This window comes from Cebus imitator, unplaced genomic scaffold, assembly GCF_001604975.1.
Source record: "Cebus imitator isolate Cc_AM_T3 unplaced genomic scaffold, Cebus_imitator-1.0 Scaffold228, whole genome shotgun sequence".
Taxonomy (NCBI): domain Eukaryota; kingdom Metazoa; phylum Chordata; class Mammalia; order Primates; family Cebidae; genus Cebus; species Cebus imitator.
Genome location: NW_016107543.1, coordinates 3,069,462 through 3,086,426, shown reverse-complemented (window position 1 = coordinate 3,086,426; position 16,965 = coordinate 3,069,462). Strand labels below are relative to the sequence as shown.

At 43.6% G+C, this 16,965-nt stretch overlaps 2 protein-coding genes across 5 annotated transcripts in view; both read right to left on the bottom strand.

Moving 5' to 3' along the window:
- CASC3 (CASC3 exon junction complex subunit) overlaps positions 1–2,374 on the bottom strand; it is a 28,444-nt gene extending 26,070 nt beyond the window's left edge. Inside the window, exons 1-3 of the mRNA XM_017497120.2 lie at positions 2,027–2,374; positions 1,565–1,592; positions 1,119–1,156 (exon numbers count right to left, since the gene is read on the bottom strand). Of these exons, the coding sequence (XP_017352609.1) occupies positions 1,119–1,156; positions 1,565–1,592; positions 2,027–2,257 (297 nt within the window). The 5' untranslated portion in view covers positions 2,258–2,374. The remainder of the gene's footprint in view (positions 1–1,118; positions 1,157–1,564; positions 1,593–2,026) is intronic.
- A 3,308-nt stretch (positions 2,375–5,682) lies between these two features.
- MSL1 (MSL complex subunit 1) overlaps positions 5,683–16,965 on the bottom strand; it is a 15,141-nt gene continuing 3,858 nt past the window's right edge. For 3 of the 4 annotated variants that reach the window (XM_017497125.2, XM_017497127.2, XM_037727385.1), the window contains 8 exons: positions 16,383–16,606; positions 13,456–13,838; positions 11,529–11,576; positions 11,011–11,075; positions 9,674–9,741; positions 9,130–9,254; positions 8,889–8,961; positions 5,683–8,197 (listed from right to left, as the gene is read on the bottom strand). In XM_017497125.2, coding sequence (XP_017352614.1) covers positions 8,107–8,197; positions 8,889–8,961; positions 9,130–9,254; positions 9,674–9,741; positions 11,011–11,075; positions 11,529–11,576; positions 13,456–13,838; positions 16,383–16,606 — 1,077 coding nt within the window. In that variant the 3' untranslated portion in view covers positions 5,683–8,106. The remainder of the gene's footprint in view (positions 8,198–8,888; positions 8,962–9,129; positions 9,255–9,673; positions 9,742–11,010; positions 11,076–11,528; positions 11,577–13,455; positions 13,839–16,382; positions 16,607–16,965) is intronic. The other variant, XM_017497126.2, reaches the window with a different exon arrangement.

The window sequence follows — 16,965 nt, the reverse complement described above, 5'->3', positions numbered from 1 at the left end:
TGACCAGGATGGTCTCGATCTCTTGACCTCGTGATCCACCCGCCTCGGCCTCCCAAAGTGCTGGGATTACAGGCTTGAGCCACCGCGCCCGGCCCACAGCTAATTTTTTTTTTGCATTTTGTAGAGATGGGGTTTCACCATGTTGGCCAGGATGGTCTCAATCTCCTGACCTTGTAATCTGCCTGCCTCGGCCTCCCAAAGTGCTAGGACTACAGGTGTGAGCCACCGTGCCTGGCCTGTCAACTCTTTGTCTTTCCTGACTGCCTAAGATGGATTCAGTGCCCAGCTGTAGCACACTACTTAGCCCTAACCCAGGGCTATGCCCTATTAGCAAATGGTACAATTGCTTGCATGTCTGTCTGACTTCCTTATTAAGTTGTAGTATCTCTAAAGATAGGAATTTTGTTATAGTGTTTACCATTCCATCCTCAAGGGCTTAACAGAGTCTAAAATGTAGCAACAGTTCTAAAAATTTTTAGATGAAATCTTTAATCCACCAATTCCCCCTGTATATATATAACCCCATTATCAGAACTCAGGACTCCACTCAACAATCCAAGAAACAAGCATCTATTCTGATGGCATCTCTAGTAATTTATCCAATCAAAACAAGTAAGCTCACAAAAGCCTGTTTTCAGGAAACTTTCTCCTAAAGACAAAGAAATCCCCATCTATAAAACGATGGATGCTCTTGGCACAAAACATTCAAAATCCTGCCCTTTCAAAGTCTTCAGATAGATTTGAAAAAAATATCCAACTGACTGGCTTCTCAACCTATGCTGCATAAAACGAACTGTCAAACATCTTTCATTCAAGAGAATGAAAACATCAGAGGGCTTCAGGATGTTTTCATTCTCTTATTTAGAACCTCATATTCTACAGACGGGAAGAGAAACCAACTAACAGTGTAACACCTGTGGCTTGAAACAGCACGCCCTAAGTTTTTCCTAGCTCTTAACTGAACAAGACCTTCTGTTAACAGTTTTTCAGAAGCATAAATGAAGAATGCACAAAAGGATAAACAAGGAGGTGATGGTACGTTTGCAACAAAAGTCTGTACACATTTTTAAAAAGCATTTCTGATCTGTACCACAGGGAAAAGAATCTATCATACTCACTTCCGAGTCTTCTGCACTTTCATAATCCGAGAGAACAGCTGAAATAAAACAGAAATATGTGGAAAAAAAGAAACCCAGAAACATTTTTTTGGCTTATAACAGGTCAGACTAAGAGTCTCATTTAATTGACATCAATCTATAAGGTGGATAAAAGTATAGTTCCCCACTTACAACAGGCTCAGAGAGTAACTTGCTCAAGGCCATACTGCTAAAACCTATGCTCTTAACCAATATGCTACAAAAAGCCACTCTGTGGCCCTAAATCCGTGACAGTGTGTGAGAATGTAGACTGCTGAAAATAAGTGACCTGAGCTTATGTTAAAACAACAACAACAACAAAAACTCTTTTGGATAACACTGAAAGGAAAGACAAGATTTTAAAAATAAAAAAATTAAAAATTAAAAAATAAAATTCTTGTCATAATGGGGTAAAAGATGCTACTCACCATCACCTTCAATGCCATCTTCACTCTCCTGAAGGAAAGCAGAAGACGTGGGTTAGTTCTGTGATTTCCATAGGTGGGAAGCCCAATAAAGAAATGTGGGTGAAGAGCTGAAGACTCAACACAAAATGGTTGAATAGGGAGACAAAAATAATAAATCTTTCACAAGTAGCATCCGAGGCAAGTCCGGTCTCCTTCCCTCCAGCCCCGATTTCTGAATAAACATCCGCTTTCCATCCCCACCGGCACTGCCATCCTCCCAGAAACCTCCAACCCTTCTTCTTCCCTTGGAACTCCGGATGCAAACTCTCATTGGGATAACTCCTTTTCTCTTTTAAAAAAAAAAAAAAAAAAAAAAGTCCCACTATCTACTATCAACTCCCAGACACCAACATCACCTACACCCCGCTCCCCTTGGCCAGCTCGCCGCCCGGCCCCCACCTCACCCCGCCGGCGCGCACTCACACACTCCGACTCCTCAGGGCTCTTGGCGCCCCCGCTTTCCAACCGCCGCAGATGAAGGGCCCCGATTCGGCCTCCGCGCTGTGAAGACAGAGAGCCGCTGCCGCCGCCTCCGGCGCTACCGCTGCAGCTACCGCCGCCCCGTAACGGGGAGCCGCCGCCGTCTGAGCCCGAAGCACCAGATTCCTCGTCCTCTGTGTCTTGCGAAGCGCGTTGCCGCCGCCGGTCCGCCATCTTACGGAGAACGGCCACTGCCGGCGAGCGACTTACGCACCGCGCCCGTCGCAGAGGTTGCTGGGAGGCTCGAGAGCTAGTCCCGGCGTGCTACGCGTGCGGCGCTCGGCCACCCTCCTGTGGGGGGGCGGGGAAGGGGGCGGGGCCTACGGCCTGCGGCACGTTTGCGGCCGAACCGGATTACTTCTGTAGGTGATGTAAGTGGGCGTGGCGCGAATCCTGACTTCCCTTGGGCAGGCCTAGGGCGAGGGAAGTTGGACTTCAGCAGCCTCCCGGGTCCTTGGCCCGGCCATCTTGGGCTTCCCGAGTGTAAGGCGTTGCCAACCTGTCACAGCTTCACTGCGACACTGGGGTTGTTTCATGGTTTTCTGTTTCCATTTCTCACATCTATCTACGTTTGAAGCAGGTCAATTTACTGCATTCCTTTGCTTGGTAAAATCACGAATCAAGGTAAATCTGAAAAGCCGTAGTGCGTCAGATTTGCTACACCAGACCAGTTTAAGGTAACGGCCGAAGGAGAAACCAGTTGTCTGCAGTGAAGCCAGAGGACTTATTGTTGCAGCAATTTCTCTGTGTCCTCATTTCCTCTTCCCTCTTCACGTTTCTTCCCACCTCAGCCATCACCTCTCCCAAAGTGCAGGCTGGTAAGATGCCAGAATTATCGGTTTTGTTTTGTTTTGTTTTGTTTTGTTTTTTGAGACAGGATCTCACTCTGTTGCACAGGGTGGAGTGCAGTGGCGCGATCACGGCTCACTGCAGCCCTGACCTCCCAGGTTCAGGTGATCTCCCTGCCTCAGCTGCCTCAGTAGCTGGGACTACAGGCACACTCTACCACACTCGGCTAATTTTTCTATGTTTTGGAGCATTAGGGGTCTCGCTCTTGCCCAGGCTGGTCTCGAGCTCTTGGCTGGGCTCAAGCGATCCTCTCGTCTCAGCCTCCCAAAGTGCTGAGATTGATTACAGGCATGAACTACTGCTCTTGACCCTTATCAGAATTTTAGAACCTATTTAAAAAGAAATGGTCAGTAGGAACCGATGTTGATTCAAAATCCTGACATTTTCTTCTTAAGGTTTATGGCAGTGCTTTCATTTTGCAAGGAATTTGTCACCAACGAAAAGAATCAGTGTATTTTCTTTGGACCATTATAAGGATATACAAAGTGCATTTGTATATCCTTATAAAGAGCTTTTAGTGCACCTACAGGAGTGCACCTCAATAATATATGTATCAAACAAAGGCCACTAGACAGGCATGGTGGCTCACGCTGTAATCCCAGCACTTTGGGAGGCTGAGGTGGGTGGATCACCAGGTCAGGAGTTCAAGACCAGGCTGGCCAACATATCAAAACCCCGAATAAAAATACCAAAATACCAAAATTAGCCAGGCATGGTGGTGCGTGCCTGTAGTCCCAGCTACTCAGGAGGCTGAGGCAGGAGAATCGCTCGAACCCGGGAGGTAGAGGCTGTGGTGAGTCGAGATCATACCGCACTCCAGCCTGGGCAACAGAGCAAGACTCTGTCTCAAAAAATAAATAAATAAATAAAGGCCACTATGGAATAGGATTCTTTACTGAGTAAAATTTTTATGAGCAACATGGTTAAGGATTCTGATGTTTATCAGATTTATAGACAATATGAAACTGGAAGTAATTATGAATGCCTTCAGCGATTAAATGAGAATTCAGACAATCTCAGCTAATTAGACAGGTAGCCAAACGTGACAACTTTTAAGTCCAGCTCCAAAAGCCAACTGCCTGACTTCAAAATGGAGGATATATGATTTAATAAGTATTAAAGAAAAAGACCTGGAGGATCTTATTGATCATAGGCTAAATTGGTGCAAATAAGGCTGCCAAGTTGTGTCTAAATAAGGAAAATGGTAGTCTGCCACTTTGTCCTTCAGTTGTTTGGTCTGGGTCCAATTTTTAAATGGAGATGGATAAATTGTTCACTCCTCTAGAGGGAAATGAAAAATCAGAATATTTTCTTTCAAGGAACAATTGTAAGATCTCTGAATGTTTAGCATGAAGGGAAGACTTGGGATAGGCACAGCAGTCTTTAACCAGGGACTATGAACAAAAGGAGGGATTTATCTTTTTGTCATCATCCTAGAAGGCAAAGCAAAGCCAATGAGTTTAAGTTACAAGCAGTTAGATTTTGTCAACAAGCAAGAATTTTCAAACACTTTGGGGAAAAATGTATGTAGAAAAACAGTGTTGAAGCAGAAGCTGGAATTCACTTGTCTGGAATGTTATCAAGGGAAAATCACGTACCAGGGGTCACACTAGATGACCTCTCAGGTCTTTCCAACTATAACTTAGACATCAGGGACCAAGTATCCTATAATCATGTTTCTAAAATAGTTAAATATACTTTTTTTTTTTTTTTAGATAGAGTCTCCCTCTGTTACCCAGGCTGGAGTGCAATGGCGTGATATCGGCTGACTGCAACCTGCGAAGTTCAAGTAATTCTCCTGCCTTAGCCTCCCGAGTAGCTGGGATTTTTGTATTTTTAGGAGACAGGGTTTCACTGTGTTGGCCAGGCTGGTCCTGAATTCCTGACCTCAGGTGATCCACCCACCTCAGCCTCCCAGAGTGCTGGGATTACAGGCGTGAGCCACGAGATCAGCCCTTTTTTTTTTTAAACAGAGTCTCAGGGTCACCCAGGCTGGATGTAGTGGCTTGATCTCGGCTCACTGCAACTTCTACTTCCCAGGTTCAAGAGATTCTCCTGCCTGAGCCTCCCAAGCAGCTGTGAATACAGGTGCCTGCCATCACACCTGGCTAATTTTTTGTATTTTTAGTAGAGACAGGGTTTCACCATGTTGGCCAGGCTGGTCTCAAAACTCCTAACCTCAGGTGATCCTCCTGCCTCAGCCTCCCAAAGTGCTGGGATTACAGGTAGGAGCCACTGTGCCTGGCTTTTTTTTTGAGACAGAGTCTTGCTGTCACCCAGGCTGGATGCAGTGGCTTGAGCTCAACTCACTGCAACTTCCACTTCCCAGGTTCAAGAGATTCTGCTGCCTCAGCCTCCCAAGTAGCTGGGATTACAGGTGTGTGCCACCACGCCTGGCTAATTTTTGTATTTTTAGTAGAGACGGGGTTTTACCGTGTTGGCTAGCCTGGTCTTGAACCTCTAACCTCAAGTGATCTGCCCGCCTCAGCCTCCCAAAGTGTTGGGATTACAGGCGTGAGCCACTGCATCCAGTCAAGTTGCTAATTTTGCTTAAGGAAGTACACTGGATAAAGAAGAATGAAACATACATTCTACTTATACACAAATGGAAGTGAGTACCTTATATAAAAGGGAAAATAATGTTATTCTTTATTATTATGAAAATGGATTTCTTTTTCCAGTGGTTCAAATATACAAGCAGAATTGTTTAATGTTTGCCAATAAATATAATAAATTGAAGCAGAAGTTCAAAAAATTAACAGCCACAATAGTTTATTTACAATTGAACTCTTTATAAGATATTTACAAGACAACCAATTTTACACATCAGAAATGGTATCAAAAGTTATGAATTACAACACAGACAACAATATGAAATGGGCATAAAACAAAGTTGAAGTAGACAGACAAGCAATTTCTTTTTTTTAAAATTTATTAACACTAGCTTAAACTTTGTTAAAGAAAAACAAACAACTGTGTTTTAGGAGAACTGCAGGGCCTTCAGTTGAAGATTGAATTCACAGTGTTGTATCCCATGTAGGGAAAAATAAGACTAATTTTCCCCCCACACTCTAACACACTGTAATTTTGCTCTTGGAACTTTACTAATCTACTCTCCAACCTCCTTCTCAACAAAGTCAAATCAAAGGAGAATTAACCTAGAAGAGGGGACAATAAAGTAAGAGGTCCTCAGGGAGAGGGAGAACCAAGGAAATAGAATCTCCTTCAGTCTGGCCAGATAGCACCTTGTAGATTCCTCTCAGTCTAGTTCAAGTCAGAAACTGGGGAGTCCCCTGGGTAGGGTACAAACATAATGGTTAAATTTGCTAACTTGTATCCAAATTAGGAATCCAATACATGCTGAAATCAAGAAGAAACTGAGAGGGATCAAAAAACAAAGTCAAGAAACACTGATTGGGTGGGTCTTTTTTCTTTTTGGACACGTTATGAAGAAATATAACATAGGTCAGAATAAGAAAACTGAACAGCCTGCCACATTAAAATGATGAACAAAGAAAATCTGGCCCAGTTTTTCTAGAAATCTTCTCCTTAAGGTGTGGGATGAGAGCCGCTAGTGGAATTAAGTCCTACCTCTCTCTACATCCTTGCTGCAACGAAGTTCACAGCAGGTTCCCTTATAGAGAGCCCACTCTCCTAAGCAGATGGAGTTACAAATGAAAACCCATAGCCACACACACATACACAAAAGGAGAAATAAGAGCAGCAAGATCATCCAAGAATACTCCATGTGCTGCCAGAATAATTCCTTTAAAAGTAAAATCCAGGAAGCACAGATCAATATCTCACAAAAAGCTTTAGCAGTGGGAGGCCCCTGAGGAACTTTTCTTCTCTTCCCACAATGGTATCCCATTCTCTCTCATGCTCCACTGATGGGCCAGCCACACACCCTACATACCTTGGCTTCTCCTCTAAAAGTGCTAATAATCTGGGGACATATTCTCTTCAATGATAAAAGTCCCTACCTTCTAGGAGATTAGACCCCTACTTGTTTTCACACAATAGTCCTGAAGACTAAAAAAAGGCAATTCCTATATATTTGAGACCAGAGGTCTTGGCTCTATTTTCCTTTCAGATAGTTAATAGGGATCTTACACTGAGACCAAAGTGGCCTGAGAGTGCTAGCCTGATATTTTAACAAAACAGGGGAGGGGAGAGGACCAAGATGGCACACATACAAATCTATTTTTACAAAGTGAATGGAGAACCTCATTAGGTACATCTGTTTGTTTCGAGATGTAGACACTTGCCAGCCAAAGGAAGCACCTATTTCCACTCTCCCCCTATCCTCCTTAAGTCTCTACTCAAGAGCTCAGCTAGAAGGATGAAGCCCAACGAAGGAATACTTGAGAAGTGATGTGATACAAGGACATCTATACAGGTTTTGGCATGCCATCCCAAATGCTAACTGCTTTTGTTTACAGCTGTAACTTGTTCTGAAACTAACCACCCCCATTTTCTTTTCTAAAGATTTTGTTTTTTTGAGGGGTAGGGAAACAAATTCAGTTACCCATTAACTGAGAAAACAATCACAGTCAAACATCCCTTCCCACATGGCTATATCACAGAATAGTTTCAAGAAAACAACTATCTTTTCAGACAGTTATCTACCAACTCTCCGATGTCTTTTCTACTCTGTGAAGATGACTTGCTTCATCGCTTCACTTGTCATTACTTATCTGGTCCTAAAGCTCATGGTGAGGTTTTTTGTTTTATTTTTGGGTAAAAACCACTATACCCATTATAAGGAGGGTGTACCAGGGAGAGGAGAGTGCCATGCAGGCACAGCTCTGAAGGAAGGGGTTGCTTCATCTTCCACGTGTCTAATGAAGAAAGCCCTTTTACCCCATTAACATAGGCAAATGTATAGAAACAGACACCTGAAACTTCTGAATATGCCATCCTATAGATTTAACTTGAGAGTTCATTTCCCAAAAAAGGGAAAAGAAATCCCAGTCACCCTCCATAACTCACAATTAGCTGAATGAAAGTCTTTTTGTGAAATCAGAGTGATGAAAACAAAGTCAAGGGAGTATGAAAGGGTATTATCAGCAAGTGATAACATATGTGAGGACAAAGGTCACATATACAGGTCTCTGCCACTCTCTGGAATGGCATGCTACAACTATCTGAAGACAGGGTTCTTGCCAGCACAGCTATTTCCTACACGTCCGGTGAGGCGTTTGCTTCTTCTGGATCTCCAACCTGCATCTGCTACGCTCATCCAACCAGGGTAGCTCAAAATTCCTGGCAAAAAAAAGTGAGGAAATCAACTTGGAAGACTAGAAGGGATTCAGTGTGGACATGATAGCAACTACAAATAAGTCACTATGCCCCTTACTGCTCCTATCCCTGACTAGTTTGGAGTATCTTTCCTGCCTCAAAGCCAGAGCAAGTGTGTACCATTAAAGTGATGGAATCATCTATTTCTAATTCAAAAAGCAATCCTTTTAATTATTGGCTTAGGAATCTTTATTTATTTATTTATTTTAGATGGAGTCTCGCTCTGTTGCCCAGGCTGGAGTGCAGCGGCATCATTCTTGGCTCACTGCAACCTCCACCTCCCAGGTTCAAGTGATTCTTCTGCCTCAGCCTCCTGAGTAGCTGGGACTACAGGCACATGCCATGCCTGGCTAATTTTTGCATTTTTAGTAGAGACGAGGTTTTATCATATTGGCCAGACTGGTCTCCAACTCCTGACCTCATGATTCATCTGCCTCGGCCTCCCAATGTACTAGAATTACAGGCGTGAGCCACCGTGCCCAGCCTTCTTGGGAGTCTTATCATTGCAAAAGCTAGTTGCCCAGGTAGCCTCATTTTTGTCAGAGACCCATTGCTATCCCTAAGCCACCTGGTTCCACCTCATATCTAGGCTTCCATGAAGTCTGAAAGGGATGTGCAAGTTACCTGGAAGGCGAGAAAAAAAAATTATACTTACTGTGGAGTTAATTTTGGTAATGGTCGTCCAAATGCTACAACAGGCAAGAAGGGGGTAATCATCAAACTTTCAACTATGGGAGAAAGTCAAATGGGAGCTTATTAGTAATCCAGATGGGAAATGTCTAGAAACTATATCTGCTCCAAAATACACTTCATTCATTCAGAGCAAGTTGTACCCTGGAGCCTTGCACCCTCTTTCTTCTTTGAAAAACCTACTCTTTTAGATGGACAAAACTTACCATCATCTGGCTCAGGGAAAAATGAGGTAACCTCAGGCTCAGATTCCTGAATTCCTTTCTTTTTATACATTCTGAGCTGCAGTCGCTGTAAAATTCTTTGTTCCCTGATCCTCTGAATATCCCATCTGGGAAAAACAAGACAAACAAACCCAACATTACTGTTTACCCAAAACCTGCCCTGTAAAAGCAACTCACACAATCCAGATGCTAGGAAGACCCTTGCTGACTCCTCTTGACAAGGTAAAGAGAAATGACTGCCTGGTTAAGAGAGAGCTGTTTAGGTCTACTGTCTAGATCATGTGTTGGTGTTCCACAGAACGTAGAGCGGAGGAAGGTCATACACAAAGAAAAACAGGCCAAATATGTTTACCTACAACAACTACCATTTCCAACCAAGATATTCAACCAACCAGGGAGCCAGTAATGTAAGAGTGATAAGCATTCCAAGATTCTCCATAGCATGAAAGAAGGAGGTCAGGTTCCCTGATCTCTGTCCTAGGTCCTAGGGCTCAGTTGTTCCCAGGATGGACATCTCTGGCCTTACCTTTTCCTTCTCTTCTCATCCAGCTCCAGTTTTGCATGCCGCTTTGAAAACACACTGTCATCCAGGTTCTGTGTAAAGTAAAGCAGCTGATAAGCTATTTATCACCATATATTAGTTATATACATATACTAATTTCCAGCTTCCAGGAATGTAAAATCCTTCACCTTCCGGTTCTACCTGAGTCTGTGGGTTCCATGGATAGCATGGGAACCTCCTGGTAACAGAATCCACAAAACACATACTCCTTTCCCCATCTACACCCTTTTAGAATCTCCAAATTTCAAAATCATTTCCATAACTTTCCGAGGTAAACATCTTATCAAACTAAAACCCCTAGACTGCCATAAACCCTCCCTGCCTCCATATTTTGTAAAAGTCTGACTTTAATCAAAACTTTAGGCCAGGCGAGGTGGCTCACACCTGTAATCCCAACACTTTGGGAGGCCGAGGCAGGGGGATCACTTGAGGTCGGGAGCTCGAGACCAGCCTGACCAGCATGGAGAAACGCCATATCTACTGAAAAATACAAAATTAACTGGACATGGTGGTGCATGCCTGTAATCCTAGCTACTTGGGAGGCTGAGGCAGGAGAATTACTCGAACCTGGGAGGCGGAGGTTGCAGTGAGCCAAGATTACGCCATTGCACCCCAGCCTGGGCTGGGTGAGACTTGAGACTTGAGACTCTGTCTCAAAAAAAAAAATCAAAACTTTATGAGTCAAATAAGCTTGGAATACATAATTTTATGGCTGAGGGGGTACATGCTTTCTTTTCTTTTTTTTTTTTTTTTTTTTTGCAATGGAGTCTCACTGCGTCGCCCAGGCTGGAGTGCAGCAGCGCCATCTCGGCTCACCACAACCTCCGTCTCCCGGGTTCAAGCAATTCTCCCTGTCTCAGCCTCCCAAGTAGCTCGGATTACAGGCATGCGCCACCACGCCCAGCTAATTTTTTTATTTTTAGTAGAGACGGGGTTTCACTATGTTGTCCAGGGTGATCTCTAACTCCTGACCTCAGGTGATCTGCCTGCCTCAGCCTCCCAAAGTGCTAGGATTATAGGTGTGAGCCACTGCACCCAGCCCTAACCTTTGTACTTAGCATAAACTCTATCTTTGTTTTGAACACTACCTAGCTATTTATTTTTAAAAAATCACTTAACTACTCTGGACCTCGGTTTTGTTATCTATAAAATGAAGGAGCTGGACTAGATAATTTTTCAAGTTCCCGTCTGGCCTTAAAATTCTATTAATTCATGCATAGTACTATGAGATTTTCAAAATTATACCCTCATTTTCTATTTAATCTCTAACTCTCTTGAATTGACTGCTCTTGGTTACCTACCTCCAAAAGGTCTGAAGGATTTGGGTCCCTTAGAGGCTCTACTGAGTGGTCCCTCCAAGAAGGAACTGAAAAAAAAAAAAGAGAGAAAAAGAAAGGGAGGAGGGGTGGAACCACCCTTAAATCCAAAGTTGCACAACTATTTACTAGGATAAGAGGTCTCTCCCCAGATGAGACAAAGTTACCAAGTGATAGGAATCCATTCTATGGCCTCCCTGAAGCCATATTCAGTGTCCTTGCTATGGTATAAAAGAACCTAAAATGCCATTGCAGTCTGCCAAACACAGGATCACAAAAAACCCTAAGCCAATACCTGACAATTCATATAATGGATGCTATTGCAGTTCCTGAAAAACAACTGAAATGTGTTGTCATTTTGAAGTCTACAGTAGTGTAATCAGTCATATGCCAAGAAATCTCACTCTCCCACATCCAGTGGATGGGGAACACAGCTCCCAACCATCCACCATCCCACCAACCCCCACCCCAGGCCCAGCCAGCATAATTCCTATTCTACTCACCAGCCAAGACTGAAGTTTCTCCTGCAACACTTGATGGCATCAGACACCCTAAATAATGCAGGAAAGAAGAATAATCTCAGTGTAAAAAGAAAAAAAGCCCATACCCCAAATGGAGGAAAGGATCATCACTGAAGTTCTCACTAGGAAGCCATTTTGTTTTTTGAGTTGTTCTTTTGAGAATTTCTCTCTGGGGGAGGGGAAGAGGGAACAACAGACAAAAGAAAAGAAAATAAGCCCACCACTTTTTTTTTTTACACTGAGACGACTTCTTTTCTTCATTATTTAGGGTGGTTTCCCTGCAACAGTTGATGGCCAAGGATATCAAACCTTAAACTCAGAACATGGCAGGTGAGTAAAAGTTGACCCTATTTTTCAAATACAAGATCAGTGTTCTCAAAACTTACATATGTAGTCTTCTTAAACAGCTCCCTCCTCCCTCCAAACAAACTACCTTGCTGGTCCAGCCTGAACAACATGCACAAAGACTTTGGCTTCCCTAGAACAAGCCATTGAGCCTTCCTCTTGAGATAGGGGCATCAAGAATAAGGATTCCCATGTTTATTCACAACTCAGGCTCCTCAAGGGGCTGGGGTCTCCCCAGTCAGACTCCTTTGTTTCACTATGCCCACAGTCTCAGAGGTGTTTGAAATTGTCTGTACTAGGGAAGACAGGATTTTCAAAAATAGCCAGTCACACAGAACAGCTCTGGACCAAGCCATTACCCAATCCCGGATGGGAAGTTGCTTCATGGTTTCTCTTAACTTGTTACGCAGCATTGCCATGGCAGCAAAAAGGTTAACCATTAAGGAAGAACCTGTTCAACTGACTGAACCAACAAAAAATCTGAACCTAGATGTGGGTCCTGATCTATGTTATATACTTAAGATGACTAATCTAGCTTTCCCACTTAATTTTGTCACCAAAACAGCCAAACAAAGCCTGGAGAACGCTCTTGTATCACGCAATGGATTTCTATCCCCATCCTGCTAGGCAAGACACAGTGGTAGAAACTTGGGACTACAGCTCTATCCTAGAAGGCCTCCCCAACCATTACCCCAGAGTAACCGCAGTGACTGACATAGACTACTAATATTACATGATTGAAGGCACATTCCAGTTACTGGTTGATGTAGAAGATAGGGGAGCGTCTCTGTGTGGAAGCCATAAAGAAAAAAAGGGAATGAAGACCAAGGTCCCACACCCCACACCATCCCCAAGCAGCTCAGATATCCCGAGATAGTCCTTATTGTTTGAAAAATAGTTTGTAGACCATTTTATTTAAATATATGAACAACCAATGGGCTACTGCAATCCAAGTAAACTCTTCACATTTTAGAACCTTTGTGAAGTATAGTAAGATAAAGAAAGAGTGTTGGTCTTTGGCAGATTCCTCCTGCCCCCCAGACCGGGACATAGAGATACAGATAAATGTTTATATAGTTAAAGAGCGGAGGCCCAAGTGGAAATTCCCCACCCCAAGCTGGCTCCCCAACCCAAAAATTACCATTGGCCCCTGAGAACACCCAAAGACCACCCTCCCAGATTTCACACAATATCAATTGCAGGAACAGTCGTGCATGGCAAAGTATAAGTTCTATGCATTTCACAGCACAGAAAACCCTTCTTTCAGAGGGCATGCAAGTTGCCGGAGATTACACCCCCAAGTCTGGTGCTCTTGTGATGAGCAACTTACTGGCAAACACATCTCCCAGTGTTGTAAGCAGGCAAATACATTGAGCACATTTTGCTGTAATTCCATCTATTTGCAATGCCTGCACAGTGTCTGTCTCTGGCTGTTAACTTACTCATTCTTGACAGAACTCTGCTTTATTGATTGCACTTTTTAAAAAATGCCAAAGGCATTTTCACACTTGTTAGCTTGACCGCCACCACTAGGGTATAAGAGCAAGTGTTCTCTATGCCTTACTTGCTACAGTCTCCTCCTTCTTTGGAGAGGATTCCCGTAATGGTAACGGTGATGGGGGAGGCTGGTGCCAACGACACAAATACATTTCTGTGGTGGAAAGGTACGGCAAATCTTCTATCTCACTTGAGAAGGCTTTCTCCTTGGGATGGGCGCTGGGTCCCTTTTGGGGAGTGGAGAGTCTTGGTGGGGTGTCCACTGAAGACCGGGGCTTTTCTGGGGTTTCTTGGCTCCTCAATTCACGTTTACAAACAGTTTCAGATAAGGAACCACAGGGTTCCTCTTTAATAGGTGAGTGCTTAGGAGTTTTTGTTTTGACTTTTGAAAATTCAGGAGCCAGCTTTTTAACAGGAGTCTTTCTTTCTGTACTTCCAAATGGGGATTTCCTATTAGATAGGGAAGAAAACATCATAAAATTTATTGACACTTGAATAAAATCTAATTTGAACACATTCTGGAGCAAAAGAATAAGCTGGTTCTTTTGCCCCAAAATGACCAGGTACCTAAATCTCTGGTGCTCATTTGGCAGTCATTAGCAGGAACAGCCCTGGCTTAGTAGTATATATAATGGGCCCTTAGTAAATATTGTTTTGTTTTGTTTCGTTATGAGGTGGAGTTTCACTCTTGTTGCCCAGGCCGGAGTGCAGTGGCGCGATCTTGGCTCACCGTAACCTCTACCTCCCAGGTTCAAGTGATTCTCCTGCCTCAGCCTCTCGAGTAGCTGGGATTACAGGCATGCGCCACCATGCCCGGCTAATTTTTTATTTTTAGTAGAGATGGGGTTTCACCATGTTGTTCAGGCTGGGATCAAACTCCCAACCTTAGGTGATCCACTCACCTCAGCTTCCCAAAGTGCTGGGATTACAGGCGTGAGCCATTGTGCCCAGCCAGTAAATGTTTGTTGAACAAGTGAGTTTCCATGCTTAAGAATGTTCAAGCTCTGCTGGGTGCAGTGGCTCATGCCTGTAATCCAAGTACTCTGGGAGGCCGAGGCAGGCAGATCACTTGAGGTCAGGAGTTTCAGACCAGCCTCGCCAACATGGTGAAACCCCATCTCTATTAAAAAAAAATACAAAAATTAGCCGGGTGTGGTGGCACATGCCTATAATCCCAGCTACTTGGGAGGCTGAAGCAGGAGAATCGCTTGAACCCAGGAGGCGGAGGTTGCAGTGAACTGAGATCATGCCACTGCACTCCAGCCTGGGTGACAAAGTGAGGCTCTGTCTCAAAAAAAAAAAAAAAAAAAGACTATTCAAGGTCTTTTAGCCAACATTAGGTACCACATTAGGTGCCACTCATTAGGTAATACCTACTTCCTGTAGCTCAGAGATCAGTCTCTTTCCTTTTCCCCTCAACCGTGTACCATGTTAATTACAATCTTTATTTCCTTTTTCTTGCTGTCTGCTGGTATTCTCTAACCTCTTTCTTCCTCCCTTCTTCCCCTATCACATCCCAAGAAAGTCATCTCCTTTCCTCTTGACCAAACTAAATTTTATACTTCTTTTTCAAGATTGATTTCCTAGAGTTTCACAATTCTAACCCAAAATAATCTTTAATATCCCTGAATCTTATAAAACTTAGTTTAATGTCTATAATTCCAGCACTCTGGGAGGCTGATGTGGAAAGATAGCTTGTGCCCAGCAGTTCGAGACCAGCCTGGGCAAAGTGAGAGCCTCTCTCTACAAAAAGTAAAAAAAGTTAGCCAGGCATGGTGGTGAGTGCCTATGGTCCCGGCTACATGGGAGGCTGAAATAGGAGGATCACTTGAGCCAAGGAGGTGGAAGCTACAGTGAGCCATGTTGGTGCCACTTGCACTCCAGCCTGGGTGACAGAGAGAGACCCTATCTCAAATAAATGAAGAAACAAAAAACCTTAGTTTTTATCAGGTGTTATACATCTACATATTTTACTACATTTGAATTCCGAGTTTTCAAAATTTATGCCCATCCTTACAGTTGGACTTAATTTGAGTCCAAAGACAGTTCTATTTTACCTTTTTTTAAAAAATTGAAACAGGGTCTTACTTCGTCACCCAGGCTGGAGTGCAGTGGTGCAATAACAGCTCACTGTAGCCTCAACCTCCTAGGCTCAAGGCATCCTCCCACCTCAACCTCTTGAGTAGCTGAGACTACAGGTAACTCCAGGCCCGGCTAACTTTTGGATTTTTTGTAAAAATGTTGCCCACTATGTTCCCCAGGCTCGTCTCAAACTCTTGGGTGCAAGCAATTCCTCCCTCCCCGCCTTGTCCTCTCAAAGGGATTACAGGCATGAGCCACCGCACCTGGCCTCTATTTTACTTTCTTATGTCTACCAGTGCCCAACAAAATAAAGGAATTTAACACTTCCTAACTTGAAGTGAATTGCTATAGTTTTCTTTAAGAAACCCAGCTGTTATTGTTGCCCATTCTCTTTATGATATAAGCTGCATTTAGTAATTATTACTGTGACCAAAATATTCCTAAACAGACATTTATAGTCTGCATAAGAATGTTTCAAGATTCTGCATAGGAGCCTTCTTTTTTTTTTTCTGAGACAGAGTCTCGCTCTGTCACCCAGGCTAGAGTACAATGGCATGATCTAGGCTCACTGCTACCTCTGCCTCCTAGGTTCAAGTGATTCTTGTGCCTCAGCCTTCCAAGTAGCTGGGACTACAGGCACTGGCCACCAGGTCTGGCTGATTTTTTTTTGTATTTGTAGTAGAGACGGGGTTTCACTATGTTGGCCAGGCTGGTCTCAAACTCCTGACCTCAAGTGATCCGCCCACCTCAGCCACCCAAAGTGCTGGAATTACAGGAGTGAGCCACCTTGCCCAGCCAGCATAGAAGACTTCTAAAGCAAGTTACGATTGCTATAATCAATTCATAAATCCCAGTCCCCTATTCTCAATCACTAGTAACAAATGTCCTCATCAAACAAAGTTACCAGCACACCTTTTGTGTCCCTTTCCACTCCGCCCACATGAGAAAGGCTTGGGAGGCAAAGTCTGGGATGTCTCGGAAAGCTCCGGCTGGCACTCCAGTTTAATTTTCTCAGATAGCTCTGTTTCCTCTCTCTCTTCAGTTTCATAGCCCTGAAACAGCTTGTGCCTTTCTTTCTCATTATCCTTCTTTACCAGCTGCATCCGCCTTTCCATACGTTCAATCCGAGCAAGGAGCTAAAAGAGAGAGTAGCAAAATGCAGACTTAACACACAAAAAATTAAACACACAGATACTTAGCCCCATTTAGGAAACAGTAGTCTTCTGCCTGTTTCTGTGGACCATATCACATCAACTCAACTTTTTAAATAGGCAGACATTAATCTGAACAGTTTCCCTCAAACAAAATAGAGAAAACAAACAAGGTATACTGTTTAATTTTAAGGGCTAATCCAGATGGGAAGAGGCATGGGGGAATTTGTAATTCATTCTTCTGTAAGGCGATCCTCTCCACTGGGAGGGGGCCATAACATGTCTTTTAATGGCATGGTGTCTGCTACTGCTACCCATGTGGCTCCAAGTTGGTTTGGGAATTT